Raw genomic sequence first — 16,508 nt, 5'->3', positions numbered from 1 at the left:
TTACACAAAGTTCTTGTGAAGACTGAATACTCCTCATTCATTAAAAAATATAATTAACTTATATATAAAATGTTCAGGAACACATCTACTTCATAGAACAGGACATTCTGGTGTATAGTACCACTACCTACAGATGTATCAAAGGTAATTAATTTCATATTATACCTTACATTCTCCCTCTGACTGTACAGATTTCGAACTCAGAGTGGCACGTGAGTCCAATTTAATTTAAAAGGAATCCATTCCTGAAATTACCGCATTATGAATACTCAATGAATATTTACAGAATAGTAATAACCAGCTTACTCATGCTTTGTGTTGAAGTTAATCACTGAATTTTAAGAAAAACCCAGCAGAGGAACTTTACAATTACTTTAATTTTCTAGGTTTAAATAAAGTCCTTAATGTTATTTCAGAATAGGCCTAGGCTTCAGAATTTGCCGTGTAAGCAGATCAATAAACCACATCATACTAAGTTATGTACATAAAAAAGAGCAATTTGGAGCAGCTTCCAGCATACTGTGACAATGGAAAATAAATCTCACATATAAATGTATATGTACACATATGTATGTGTATATACAGCAGATAGATAACTTCTACTTAGTAGTAATTATTACAAAATGCTTAGAAAAGAAGAAAACAAGATATAATTTTAAACTTTATGCTTCTACCTCTATTATTTTCTAAAGTATGTCAACGAAAGAAATTAGCATTAGCTGCTGATACGTACTTCTGACGTTTAACTTTTACAGGAAGAAGTAAACAATTTAAGATCTAAAAACAATCTACTGAACAACAGTATTTTTAACCTGAATTCAAAAAAATTTTCTAAGTTGTCAATTTTCTTGAGATTATTAGACATGTGAATATAGGGAACTTTAAATATCAGAAATCATAATTATTTATCAGGATGAAGGAAACCTGGTACTGAACTTAGGGTTTTGAGGATGGAGGATAAAGGCACTCAATTAACAAAAGTACCACCTTAATAAAGTGAATATTAAAATACTATATGTTCTCCTAAATTGATCTACAGATTCAACACAATCCCTATCAAAGTACTAACAGGCTTCTTTGCAGAAACTGACAAACTTATCCTAAAAGTCATGTGAAAATTCAAAGGACCCAGAAGAGCCAAACAATCTTCAAAAAGAAGAAAGTTGGAGGACTTACATTTTCTAATCCCAAAACTTACTACGAAACTATAGTAATCAAAATAGTGCTGTACTGTCATATGATAGACCTATAGATTAATGGCATAGTATTGAGATTACAGAAATAAATTCTCACATTTATGATCAATTGATTTTCAATGAGATTCCCAAGATCATTCAATGGAGAAAGAAAGTCTTTTCAACAAGTAATGAAAAATTACCATATTACCCAGAAATTCCATTCTTCGTTACATACCCAAAAGAAATGGAAACACAACTTGTACACAAATATTCATAGTAGCATTTTTCAAAATATCCAAAAAGTAGAAACAGCCCAGATGTCCATCAACTGATGAGTGCAAAAACAAAATATGCTATATCGATAAAATCAAATTCTATTTGGCCATAAAAAGGAATGAAGTACGGATACATGCCACAACATGGATGAAACCTGAAACTATAATGCTAAGTAAAAGAAGCTAGTCACAAAAGACTATGTATTGCATGATTCCATTTATATGAAATGGAATGAAAATACACTAGAGGAAAACTCATAAGGACAAAAAGTAGATTAGGGCTAAGAGAGAGGCTTGGGGAAAAAGGGAGGGGGTGGTGACTGCTAAAGGGAATGGGGTTTCTTTTGGAGATGAAATCAATTTTTGATAATGCTCTAAAATTGATTTCTGGTGATGGTTACACAACTGTATATATACTAAAACCCATCACATTTTACAATTTAAATGGGTGAACTGTATGGTATATGAATTACATTTTAATAAAGCTGTTTCAAAAAAACGAACAATACTATACATTGGTAAGTAGAACCTGATCCCCAGATAGAAAGGGCTTTCTAAATGGGAGTATGCAGGTAGGTATTTTTCTTCTTTGAGGTTTTGAATTTAAGTTTTAGAAAACAAGTGATACCAAAGAAATAGAGGCACACCAGTTATTCATATAACTGAATAATAATAAAAGAGAAAATAATAATACCAACATTAACATAAAGCTTTATAGAATACAAAGCACTTGCACATACGGTCCTGCAGCCAAAACATGACAAGCCAGAATGAGTCACTTGTCCCTCCCCTGAGTTTAAACACAGAGATAACATATAAGAAATCAGAAGGTTGATGACTCTCGGGACACACTCAGAGGTTAATACAAAGTCTTGAAGAAACACTAGGAAAGACTGAAAGTGATTAGGACTCTTGTAGGGAGTAAATGGTGACCTGTATTAGAAGAGGACTGGAGTCCACATTGTCCTGGGTGGACTGATGCCTACCCTGCCTGCTGTGGGGCAGAAAAGCATCAGAACCAGACCAGTGCCAGCCCAAGGCTGCAAACTAATGACAGAGGAGTTCTAGAGCTCTGCTAGGGTGAGGGATCCTACAACCACACTAGCAGGAGGCTGGACAACTCCTAAGCATTCACTTCTCCCCAGTTCAACTGCTGACCTGGCAATTATACCAGAGGGAGGCTACCATCTGATAATAATGCTTGGGAAAGAAGTACTAGATAGAAAGTTCTCTGCAGTGAAAGGGACACCCGTGGCAAATGAGCGGTAGTGCTTGAGCCCAGATTATTCATTACGAGTAGCTTCCTCACCTCCAGCCTCTAAATGACCTATAAGAGCACAATCTAGAGTCAAAGATATTATGCCTATTTTTAAGTAGATCTTAATGACAAAATACATGTTAACTGAATAATGTAAGAGTGCAAAAAAGACTGTAAGCACCATGAAAGAAATACAAAAATGAAAGTCTATACTAAAGGATGGCAAATATGAAACTATTTAAATTAAATATAATAAATGGTTTCATTTCAGAAAAGTAAGGGAGGGTATTAGAAATATGAACCATAAACAAGCAGTTATGAAGAAAAATCACTTGCAAGTATTAACAACAAAATATGTAATTGTTGAAATGAAGTCAATGAATGGGTTAAACAGCAGAAAATATACAATCTAAGAAAAAAATTGTATACTGGAATAGCAGGTTGAGGAGTGTTCCCAGAGGCATCAGGAAGAGATTAAAAAAGTGGAAATAATAAGAGAAAAGCTATGAAATATAGATGGTACAAGAAGTATCAAGAGTATCTAATAGGAATTCCAGGAGAGAGAATAGAGTAATAAATATTTAGAGAAATAGTAAAAAAGATTAGCCAGAACTGTACAAAGTTACAGGTTTAAAGGGTACATAGAGTGCCAAATAGGATCATATTTACATATCAGAGAGAAATTTAAGAACACTGAAAAACAAGAGAAAATTTTGAAAGATTCCAAAAAGAAAATGGAGCTCATTAGTAAAGGACAAAGAATCAAACTGACACCAGACTTGAGACAATGAAGTAATATCTTTAAAGTTTTGAAGACAACTTTGAAACAAAAATTTATATCTAATTAAACTATTATTTACATGTGAGGACAAAATCAGTATATTGGTATATAGGTAGTTAAGGTCTCAAATACATAAAGTTTCTCTTTGAAGAAACTATTTGGAGAATTTACTTTAGTGACAAGTGAAAGAAATGCATGAGCAAGCAACTAGACACAAAAAGTAAAGGAGAGTAAAGGTGGTTCATTGTTACTTAAATATGCTGTGATGCAGAAAAAGTGCACTTATAATATCCGGGTCAAAAATTCCAGGCAGTATTAACACAGGGTGGGAGAGACAGAGACAGCTGAAAGCATGCTGAAGTAATAACTGTGTTTCAGATGGGCAGGGCAGGAATTTGCATTAATAAGCTTTAGACACCGATAGGGAAAAATAGCCATTTCTATGAATCTTGGTAAGTAAGGGATAACTACCAGAAACATAGGAATAGAGTATTTAATACTCAGTTTAGTAGAAGAAAATCAATTTATCCAAAAGAAGCTGTGAAAAAGAACCAAAAAGAAGCAAGGCCAGTAACAACGACGACAACCAACCAACCAACACACACACACACACACACACACACACACACCAGAGTAGCTAAAATGAGCCTTGGTAGACCAGTAATTATTGTCAATGTAAACAGATTAAATGTACCAATCAAAAGACAGAAACACAGAGTGACCGGGAAAATAAAAAGCTAACAGTCTTTTCTACAAGGGATAGGTGTAAAACAAAAGGGTACAGAGAAGTTGGGAATAAAGGAATAAAAGAAGGACTACCAGGCAAATATGGGGGAAAAGAAAGTAGAGGTAGAACTTTTCAAACTCTACAAAATAAATTTAAGGTTAAAAAAACACCTGAGAATACTTTCTTGAACACTATTCAGCAGCAACTGACCAGCTATGATGATACATAGTTAATACATTTGTTTCTTAAGTTTATGAGTTTTCTAGTTCTTTGATTATTCCTTTTCTACCTTGGCCTGCCTATGTATCGTTTACATTCGTTTGTCTCTTTTCAGTTGAGTTTTAGCAGCATTTGAGAATGTTTTAAACAAGTGAGGAGAAAAAGGAAGTTAGATTCAAACAGTTCAGGTTTTCTATTTGTTAAAGGTTCCGTACTAAAGTTATTTGAAACTAAGGGTCAAAATGAAATTAAAGCACTTACGGTAAACTTAGAAATTAGAGCACTTCTCCCTAAGTAATGGAAGATATACCTATAAATTTTCTAATGTTCTAAGCTTCCATGGCAACCTGTGATCTAGAGTACTAAAAAATCAAGTACACAAAAGCTATTAATAAAAAAATTTCATAGAGAAATGCCCTCTAAAATCTGGTCCTTTGTATAGCATCCATGAGGTCTGACTTTATTTTTTTCAGAATGACCAAAAATTCTATGGACAAAATCAATTATATTTGTATCTAGATATTTGGAGGAGTCTATTTTTATATTCCTTGCTTTCCACGAAGAAAAGTGAAGTCTAAAAATAGCAACATGAAGTTAATCACAAAAGGGTACTTTTTAAAAAGCTAATAAAATATTTCAATTGTATAGTATTTTTTAATCTTCCTGCTTAAACATCTTACCACATATGAAATATAAATTAAAAAGGCAAGCATACAATAAAATTACTATGCCTCAAAATGCTTTGATTAGATGTTAATCACAATCTGTGGATTTTTCCTCTTTGGGGGTTATTATTTTCAGAAATTTCACGCATTACTTCAGGATTCTAATATCGCATTTACTTGCACATAATCATTTCTCTTTCACCATACCCTATTTCTGCATTTGCAATAAAAGCATATACTAATACAGCCATCATATAAAAATATTCATTATATTCCACAATTCTCAATGTTCAAAAAGTGAGACTATGTAATTAAAATGCAACTCATTTCCACCCACCTTTTATAGCCAACTTTGTAAATAAAGAATGATGTGAATTGTTAACTGAGGGGCACTAAGCACTCCAAGGACTAAATACAGGCACTGCGTTTCTTCCATCATACCTATATCTTAAATTGCTTCAGCTCCTATTTCTCAGGGAAGGGCTGCCAGGTGAGCAGTCTGTCACTCTTGCCTAGACTAATAGATTCTCCAGTGGCTTTTGTTACAGCTCATGTCATACTATTAAAACTATGTGCCTTGAAAATGGCATAACATATGTAGCTGAATCTTGTCAAGTCTAGATAATCAGATTCTGTTTGGCTTCACAAGCAGATGCAGCTTAGAGAAGTAATATACATATGCAAATCACAGCAGTCCCCTTTCAGCACCACTGTTCCTACCTCTAATGACCCTCGCAGAAAGTCTGTTTGTTCAGCTCCCACTTCCAGGGCTACATCAACAGAAGCAAAGGGACGGCTGGCCATCTGCTGTCGTTCTCGAAGCAGTTGCTGGAGGGGGTTAAAAATCACTTGTTTTAAAACATGTTAAATTCAACAATATCTAGTTCCATTTTGAACAAAATGGCATTCAAAATTGAGAAGTCATCTAATACACATATCTAGATCATTAAAAATGAAAATTATTTTCTCCCCATGGCCTGGGTTATATTTCCATAGAGGCTTTAAATGTATGGTGCCTCCAAAGAACATTTCCCTTGACCTCCATCCCACAAGCCTAATGAAATGTACTCAAAAGCACTTTGAAAACTTCAGATGAGAGCTGCTACTTAAGTAAAAAGTGCTATTATGATGATGGCTATGCCAAGTTTTCCCACTCAGAGTAACTCATGCTTTTGTCTTAGCTGAAAGCAAGTGACAGTAAAAATGTTTAAGAAAAGATAATCAAAAGTTGTCAAAATGCATTAACAGAGATTAAAGGAACATATCCCTGCCCAGACTAAGCCTTGTAAGTCATCAAGATCCCCTGTCAATTGCAGGAATTGTTTTTGTCAGTGTTTTCAACTTTATTCAAAGCCTCTGTTCATTATTTAAATGTTCATTATTTAAATGAGGAACGATTAGTAGGTTGCAAGACATGTGTGCCAGGGCTTCTAAAACACTTCCGGATATTTGTTTCTTTCTATTTGTGTCTCTTCTGGGCTTTGCTCAAACTAAAACCAATAAACCAGCAAGTCCCAACCAAGTACCCAGCTAATTTACATTTCTGCCTCTCCTTGTAATTATAATATTCATTAAGTCATGATAACAAAAAATTAATGACCAGCACTAGATATTGCAAATCTTGCCCTTCTCATTCTACACAGCTAATACAATTATTATTAAATATTAAAAGTCGATGAGCAATGCAATTAAATACTCTTTCAAATGAGAAGAAAATCATATCATCGAAGAAAGGCAAAATCCTTGAACACAATGAATGGCTTCATTATTCACACAGATTTTTAAAGATTCACTGGAAGTAACTTCAGATATTAACAACTGGTCTTTGAATGTAAATGTATGTAGCACGGTGATGCATCATTCATAAACTTCCCTTTCAGATGACGAAGGAACAAAAGCCAATGCTTAATGGCAGTTTATTGTTTAACATTTTAATTTTAACGCTTGTGACACAGCAGTAACGGTGTGCATGTAATGAGCATCTAAAATATAATTTAAGGCCTTGCTTTTATTATTAAAGAGAGAACATCTACTTGCTAATACGGGACAGAAATAATACAACTATTACTCAGTCGTAGTTTAAATTCTTAAATTATATGTATTTTTAGGAGTAATGAAGACATACTAAAATATTCAGAGTAAAAAGTAAATGTGATTTAAACAACCGAATTATTCAATTTAATATAAACTCAGATTTGTACTATTAAAAATACAGCTGCTGGCAAACAGAATCTTGTTTGTGTCTCTCTCAATAGGAGTGGCCAATTGATCTGAATACCGTGTCTATGCAAAATGCAAACATAATGTTACTCCAAATACCAAGGGATGCTAAGTGTAGAAGACACAATGCTCTTTTTATCTGGTAAAAACATAAACACACACACATACAAATATACAAACTGCCTTTGCTACCGTAATATAAAAATTCCCTTGAGAAAACTGTAAATTCTAGTTTGGACCTTAACATGATTTTCTAACATCTGTATTAAAGTTTCTTCATTTGTACTAGTTTTCCTTAGCTTATAAATGGCATCTCATATGATTGATTTATTTTTTTTAAATGAACACTTTCTCTTTCCTCATCTTACCTTTTCCCTACACCTAAAAGTAAAATGTCTACAAAATATAATTAATGAATACTCAATACCACAAATTGTAATGTAAGTCTATAAATATTCTACAGTCACCATATTTGACATAGATTCCTCCGGAAAATAATGTATTATTGTGACCCCCACCACTCATAATAAAGAAAAATCAGTGACTGATACTTTTATTCATTTAAAAAAATGTACTATAGGATAGAAAGGCATTTTAAAAGATTCCAGTTTGTCTTCTGAGCTTTGAGTTTTCATCACTTTTTAAGAACTGAATGCTTATTACAGTACGCTTTGCAAAGAAGCAAAATGTTTTTCTTGTTCAGGACCATAACACTGTAGTTTGTAAAATAAGACACAGCGAAATAAAAATAATAAGAGCACAAGACAGTGTGCAGTAAAGGATACAAACAGGGAATTAGCCAAATGAATTCATTCGGGGTCACTTAGCAGAGGACTAGTTCGAGGACTTTGGCTGACATTCTAACTTTGGGAAACTAATGCAAATGTTCTGACTGGGAAACTCAGGGAGGGTAAGTAATTTTATCCTAAAACACTCTTGCTTTGATATGATGGCCCTAAAATAATAAAATGGAACAAAGTGAGATTCTCTTTGCTACTAAGTCCCTGGTTCTTAGCCATATCCTTAACAATTGTCCTTTCTCTTGCCAGTTAACATCTATATGCATTACTTCCTGAATTTTGCCCCTTCTATGTCAGAACAAAAGAGATATAAACGATATGCTTACAACTTAAATTCTGTCAAAATTTAGTGGAAATATTGACAGAAAAAATACGTAGACTCTGGAATTAGGACCTGTGTTTGAATACCAGTTTTTCCACTTTGTAGCTGTTTGACCTTAACCAAATTATTTAGACCTCTCAACGCCTCAAATATTCTCATTGCAAAGTTGGGCTATTAATAGTGCCTACACCTAGACCTCAGAGGACTTGTTTTGAATCCCAGCTTCCCCACCCATTACCTATTGTACCATCATCAAATTCTGTAGACTTTTCTAAGGCTTTTTCCCCTTCTCTATAAACGGGAATAGCAATAATATCAGAAGATTGCGACTAACAAGGTAATGCACTTGCACTGCTCAACACGGAATCTAGCACATTGTGAGAACTCAGTAACGCTTCATTGGTACAATTATTATGTTAAATTTCAAGCACCAATTTTGTCTTTAAAGATGGCACGCTAATTACCACAGGCCCATTTTCTTCGGCACTAGTGACATATTTTGCTCTATTAGTCTCCCTTTTAACAAATGTTGCAGATTTATGAGACAGTTGGAAAATGTCATGACTGTGGTAAAATGAATTTAGATTTGGAACTGCTTTCTGCCATTTGTGACTAAGAATGATAAAAACTCAACCTAAAACTTATGGGGAAATATAGAGTACTTCCTTAAGAACTTTCAAAAATTAACTTATTTTGTGATTATGATTTTTATATAAAATGAAGTTTGACATTTTATATATACATAAGAAGCCATATAACAGATGATTTATTTTATAACTAGTCTGGAGTTGCCAATTTTTTAGGAGACAGAAAAGGCCAAAAGAACACACTGATCATAATAGAACAGATTATAATCGTGTTGCCATAAACACTGTTGTGCAGAACATTTTAAAATTATGGATGTTCTTAGTGTCATGTTTGTTATCTATAATAATTGTTTTATTATTCAAAGTCTCTTACAAAACAAACCATGAAATTAAAAATAATATGAAAATCCATGCTTAAATTTGGCAACTGGGAATGGTCATTGATTCCATCAAATGTATATACGAAATGCTTCCATGCAATACTACTACTTCAAATATCGTATCATTCCCCAAAAGTTCATATTAATCACCTTTCCAACCACTGCGAAGGCTACAACTCTAATGGATTTCAGATAATAATCCTTAAAAACACACACACTAAAGAAAACAGTAACTACCTCTGTTTCCAGTTGTCTTCCTATGTCTTTCCTCCTGTGTCCAGGTTCTATCTGTCCTCCCCCCATACCTCCAAATGTCCTTCTACTCCATCCAAGTTTGAAGTGATCATCTCACCTACTAATTATTTATGATATTAGAGTGGCACTATCTCTTTAAATCTTCATGCTTTTCTGAAATCTTTAAGGCAAAAACTATTTTATATTTGTTTTTTTATTCCCCACAGCACTTAGTTTGTAGTCAAGAGTATTTGATGAATGAACAATGAATGACTGACTTAAAGTATAGAAATCTGTATCATCTGAATGTGATTGAAGGCAAGTTTTGATAAAACGTTTTAATTGTGAAAAAACCTTTAAAAATATATGCCCTCCGATATTCTAGAATTTATGTCTTATGCTCAAATCTAACTGGATATTCATTTTTTTAGAATGGGCCATTTTGTGGATGCAAGAAATCACTATCAGGTTTTTTATTTCTCTTCAACCACTTTATTGCAATACTGTAAATATTATGAGAAAACTGCCACAAAGTCATCATAATGCATTCATATTTTAATAGCAATTATTCCTAAGATTTTTGAAAGGTATAAAAGGAGCAATCAAAATGATTTAGTCATTATTCCTGAGCTTACATAATAAAATTTACAAGGAGTTTGAATTAGCGATTAAGCAACATTTCATGAGACTATTTCTATTATTAACACAAACACATTTAACATAGAGGAATATAAGTAAAAAACCAACTTTGGGTTTTTGGTGCTAGGATGGTGTGAGGAAATAAAGAGAAGTGGCAACATCTCTTTGCATCAGTGAATTAGGAAAGCATGATATTCTATTATTTTATAACTAAATCTGCAAGGCACAAGCTTATTCAGTTTTTCTTCATTGTTTGAAAGCAAAGTGTCCTCAATTGTCAAATGGCCACAGCAGATTTTCAAGGCAGGTTGTTCAGGTGTGCAGGGTTGTTGTTTGAACAGTAATGTGTCAAAAACAAAACCTACCTTTCCTCTCATCAAGCCTGCTAACAGACAGAGGAAGAAAAGAGGAATAATGGAAAATTTTTCTAAATCTTCCAAAATATAAAGTACTATATTCCCTATAAATGCTAAGAGATTATATCAGCATAAAACCTACTCATGTCCACCAGAAGGCAGACAGCAGAAACAAGAAAACTACAATCCTGCAGCCTGTGGAACAAAAACCACATTCACAGAAAGACAGACAAGATGAAAAGGCAGAGGGCTATGTACCAGATGAAGGAACAAGATAAAATCCCAGAAAAACAACGAAATAGAGTGGAGACAGGCAACCTTCCAGAAAAAGAATTCAGAATAGTGATAGTGAAGATGATCCAGGACCTCGGAAAAAGAATGGAGGCAAAGATCGAGAAGGTGCAAGAAATGTTTAACAAAGACCTAGAAGAATTAAAGAACAAACACCTAGAAGAACTAAAGAACAAACAAACAGAGATGAACAAAATACACTAGAAGGAATCAATAGCAGAATAACTGAGGCAGAAGAATGGATAAGTGACCTAGAATACAGAATGGTGGAATTCACTGTCGCAGAGCAGAATAAAGAGAAAAGAATGAAAAGAAATTAAGACAGCCTAAGAGACCTCTGGGACAACATTAAATGTAACAACATTTGCATTATAGGGGTCCCAGAAGGAGAAGAGAGAGAGAAAGGACCTGAGAAAATATTTGAAGAGATTATAGATGAAAACTTCCCTCACATGGGAAAGGAAATAGCCATGCAAGTCCAGGAAGCACAAAGAGTCCCAGGCAGGATAAACCCAAGGAGAAACACACCGAGACACATACTAATCAAATTGACAAAAATTAAAGACAAAGAAAAATTATTGAAAGCAGCAAGGGAAAAACGACAAATAACATACAAGGGAACTCCCATAAGGTTAACAGCTGATTTCTCAGCAGGAACTCTACAGGCCAGAAGATAAACAAAACCTGAAGTTAGTAGAAGGAAAGAAATCATAAAATCAGAGCAGAAATAAATGAAATAGAAACAAAGAAAACAGTAACAAAGATCAATAAAACTAAAAGCTGATTCTTTGAGAAGATAAACAAAATTGATAAACCATTAGCCAGACTCATCAAGAAAAAGACGGAGATGACTCAAATCAATACAATTAGAAATGAAAAAGGAAAAGTTACAACAGACACCACAGAAACACAAGGCATCCTAAGAGAGTACTACAAGCTACTCTATGTCAATAACATAGACAACCTGCAAGATATGGACAAATTCTTAGAAAGGTATAACCTTCCAAGACTGAACCAGGAAGAAATAGCAAATATAAACAGACCAATCTGTTTATATTTGAAACTATGATTAAATAAATAAAGTAATAAAATTGAAACTATGATTAAAAATCTTCCACCAAACAAAAGTCCAGGACCAGATGGCTTCACAGGTGAATTCTATCAAACATTTAGAGAAGAGCTAACACCCATCCTTCTCAAACTCTTCCAAAAACTTGCAGGGGAAGGCACACTCCCAAACTCATTCTATGAGGCCACCATCAACCTGATACCAAAACCAGACAAAGATACTACAAAAAAAGAATATTACAGACCTATATCACTGATGAATACAGATGCAAAAATCCTCAGCAAAATACTAGCAAACAGAATCCAACAACACATTAAAAGGATCATACACCATGATCAAGTGGGATTTATCCCAGGGGTGCCAGGGTTCTTCAATATACGCAAATCAATCAATCTGATACACCATAGTAACAAACTGAAGAATGAAAACTATATGATCATCTCAGTAGATGTAGAAAAAGCTTTTGACAAAATTCAAGACCCATTTATGATAAAAACTCTACAGAAAGTGGGCATAGAGGGATCCTACCTCAACATAATAAAGGCCATATATGACAAACCCACAGCAAACATCATTCTCAATGATGAAAAACTGAAAGCATTTCCTCTGAGATCAGGAACAAGACAAGGATGTCCACTCTCCCCACTATTATTCAACATAGTTTTGGATATCCTAGCCACAGCAATCAGAAAAGAAAAAGAAACAAAAGGAATACAAATTGTAAAAGAAGAAGTTAAACTGTCACTGTTAGCAGATGACATGATACTGTACATAGAGAGTCCTAAAGATGCCACAACTAGAGCTAATCAATGAATCTGGTAAAGTTGCAGGATACAAAATTAATGCACAGAAATATCTTGCACTCCTATACACTAATGATGAAGAATCTGGAAGAGAAATTAAGGAAACACTCCCATTTACCATTGTAACAAGAAGAATCAAATACCTAGGGAGAAAAAAGACCTGTATGCAGAAAACTATAAGACACTGATGAAAGAAATTAAAGATGATACAAACAGATGGAGAGATATACCATGTTCTTGGATTGGAAGAATCAATATTGTGAAAATGACTATACTACCCAAAGCAATCTACAGATTCAATGCAATCCCTGTCAAATTACCAATGGCATTTTTCACAGAACTAGAACAAAAAATCTTAACATTTGTATGGAGACACAAAAGACCCTGAATAGCCAAAGCAGTCTTGAGAAAGAAAAACATAGCTGTAGGAATCAGACTCCCAGACTTCAGACTATACTACAAAACTACAGCAATCAAGAAAGTATGGTACTGACACAAAACCAGAAATATAGATCAATGGAACAGGACAGAAAGCCCAGAGATAAACCCACGCACCTGTGGTCAACTAATCTATGACAAAGGAGGCAAGGATATACCATGGAGAAAAGACAGTACCTTCAATAAGTGGTGCTGGGAAAACTGGACAGCTACATATAAAAGAATGAAATTAGGACACTCCCTAACACCACACGCAAAAATAAACTCAAAATGGATTAGAGACCTAAATATAAGACCTAACATTATAAAACTCTTAGAGGAAAACATAGCAAGAACATTCTTTGACATAAATCACAGCAAGATCTATTCTGATCCACGTCCTAGAGTAATGGAAATAAAAAAAAAAATAAACAAATGGGACCTAATGAAAGTTAAAAGCTTTTGCACAGCAAAGGAAACCATAAACAAGACGAAAAGACAACCCTCAGAATGGAAGAAAATATTTGCAAATGAATCAAAGGACAAAGGATTAATCTCCAAAAAAAATAAAGAGCTCATGCAGCTCAATATCAAAAACAAACAGGGCTTCCCTGGTGGCGCAGTGGTTGAGAGTCCGCCTGCTGATGCAGGGGACATGGGTTCATGCCCCGGTCTGGGAAGACATCACATGCTGTGGAGCGGCTGGGCCCGTGAGCCATGGCCGCTGAGCCTGTGCGTGCTCCGCAATGGGAGAGGCCACAACGGTGAGAGGCCCGCGTACCGCAAAAACAAAAACAAAAACAAAACAAATATCCCAATCAAAGAATGGGCAGAAGACCTAAATAGACATTTCTCCAAAGAGACATACAGATGGCCAAGAAGCACATGAAAAGCTGCTCAACATCACTAATTATTAGAGAAATGCCAATCAGGACTACAATGAGGTATCACCTCATGCCAGTTAGAATGGGCATCATCAGAAAATCTACAAACAACAAATGCTGGAACGGGTGTGGAGAAAAGAGAACCCTCTTGCACTGTTGGTGGGAATGTAAATTGATACAGCCACTATGGAGGGTCCTTAAAAAACTAAAAATAGAATTACCATATGACCCAGCAATCCCACTACTGGGCATATACCTAGAGAAAACCATAATTCAAAAAGACACATGCACCCCAATGTTCAGTGCAGCACTATTTACAATAGCCAGGACATGGAAGCAACCTAAATGCCCATCGACAGACAAATGGATAAAGAACATGTAGTACATATATACAATGGAATATTACTCAGCCATAAAAAGGAACAAAATTGGGTCATTTGTAGATACGTGGATGGATCTAGAGACTGTCATACACAGTGAAGTAAGTCAGAAAGAGAAAAACAAATATTGTATATTAACACATATATGTGGAACCTAGAAAAATGGTACAGATGAACTGGTTTGCAGGGCAGAAATTGAGACACAGATATAGAGAACAAACGTATGGATAGCAAGGGGGGAAAGCAGTTGGGTGGTGGTTGTGGTGGTAGTGTGATGAATTGGGCGATTGGGATTGATATGTATACACTGATGTGTATAAAATGGATATCTAATAAGAACCTGCTGTATAAAAAAAAATAAAATTTAAAAAACCCCATACTCATGTCAATGTATGTGTGAAAGTGTATATTTGAATATTCCTAAAATTATATATATTATAAGTCAAAGTAACTCAAACTCAAATGAAAGCTAAAAATCTTATATAAAAGGCCAAGATAAGGATTAAATAATGCCAGCAAATGAAGGTCTTTGTTGTCATTTGGATAACACTGAGCATATTACTGATATGACTAAGACATAGTCTTCACAGATTCTTAGATCCGGAAGGGACTTACAGATCGTCTAGGCCAGAGGTTCTTCAACCTGTAGATAACAGACCTATAAAGAGTAAACAGATGAGCACTAGAAAAATCTATGAATCTGGCAGTAATAGATGATACTTCAAAAAAAATTTTTTCAACTTCAGTGGATTCAGTAATTTAACTTAGTACTGCCTTTAGAAGCTAATTGGTCCTCATTCAGAACCAAAATGTAACTCCACTATTAAATTCTTTTAACAAAGAAATCTATCAGCATATATTCATGCTTAAAAATAAAAAGGAATTGAGTAAATTCTAAAAGCAAGCAAGGCTACTTTAGAATTCCCTCCACATCCCTATTTGCTACATAAGAACTTGAAAATTATCTTAAAGGCAGAATGGGTTCTAAGCTCAAACATATATTTCTAAAGTTTCCTTTTATTTCTTCCCTTTGTCTAGCTCAGTGTTTCTCAAACTTTGGGGTTTGAGCAGTTGTATGTGCAACGTCACCTATACCCTAGACTGAATTATTTTGTGTCTACAAGATATCAGCCTTTCATACTGATATTAGATCATAACATCCATGTAAAATAAGTCTCAGGGAACTCTAAAAATTGTTTATATTATCAAGAAGAGAGTGGTACAAACCATATGGCCAAACTGTATCACCATCATTTGCATACAATAAGGTCTTAAAAGCTTTCTACTGACAGGAATTAAGGAAGATATATCGAACTTATAAGTATGGGCATTTTAAGTATGGGCTGCCTTTGTTTAGGTTAATTTAGGCAATGTCAAAGAAAAGAAAGTATGACAGATCTTCCTTACCCTCATGTATTCATGGTTATGCATTATTAATTGAACATCATGGAAGCCAAAACCATACTTCTTACATGGCATAAGTCTTCCCAGTTCAAGTTTGAAGCCAAGAAAATGGAAAGAACATCTGACAACTGTTTATACATATCAATCACTATAAGTCTTCAGGGAAAGTAGGTTTAATTTTAAAAGGATGGAACTTTGCAAAATCTGAATTTTTCTTAATACAAAAAGCTGTATCTTGCAGCATCCTACAAGGTTGCTTATCAATAAGTTAAGCTTCATATCATTGGCTAGATCTTGGTTAAACCACTTTGGAGATATCGAGCTGGTTTGTGATATGTAGCAAACAAAGAAAAGTAAAACAATATCCCTACCAAATTACCACACCCACTCCAGAAATTGCTAACATTTGCCAACCTTTCTCTTTAATATTTTTAAGTAAATTAAGAAAGAATGCACAGTTTTAGCATTTCCCTTTAGTCTAAATGAAATACTAACTTGTGCCAGCATAGTCAGTTACTGGTTTTCATCAACTGTGTGCCTGTTGACTGCATTAATGGAGAATTTCATCTTGTGAACATTTTTTCAAAAGAAAATCATTTGTATCTTAATAATTGTAAAG

At 34.4% G+C, this 16,508-nt stretch overlaps 1 protein-coding gene across 1 annotated transcript in view; it reads right to left on the bottom strand.

The window, feature by feature from the left end:
- Positions 1–16,508, bottom strand: part of ATRNL1 (attractin like 1) — a 675,777-nt gene that overhangs the window by 226,329 nt on the left and 432,940 nt on the right. Inside the window, exon 27 of the mRNA XM_024756087.1 lies at positions 5,824–5,931. Within this exon, the coding sequence (XP_024611855.1) occupies positions 5,824–5,931 (108 nt within the window). The remainder of the gene's footprint in view (positions 1–5,823; positions 5,932–16,508) is intronic.

The sequence above is a fragment of the Neophocaena asiaeorientalis genome, unplaced genomic scaffold (genome assembly GCF_003031525.2).
Source record: "Neophocaena asiaeorientalis asiaeorientalis breed wild unplaced genomic scaffold, Neophocaena_asiaeorientalis_V1.1 scaffold85, whole genome shotgun sequence".
Lineage (NCBI taxonomy): Eukaryota > Metazoa > Chordata > Mammalia > Artiodactyla > Phocoenidae > Neophocaena > Neophocaena asiaeorientalis.
Note: the sequence above shows the minus strand (reverse complement) of the source record. Positions and strands in the feature narration are given on the sequence as shown.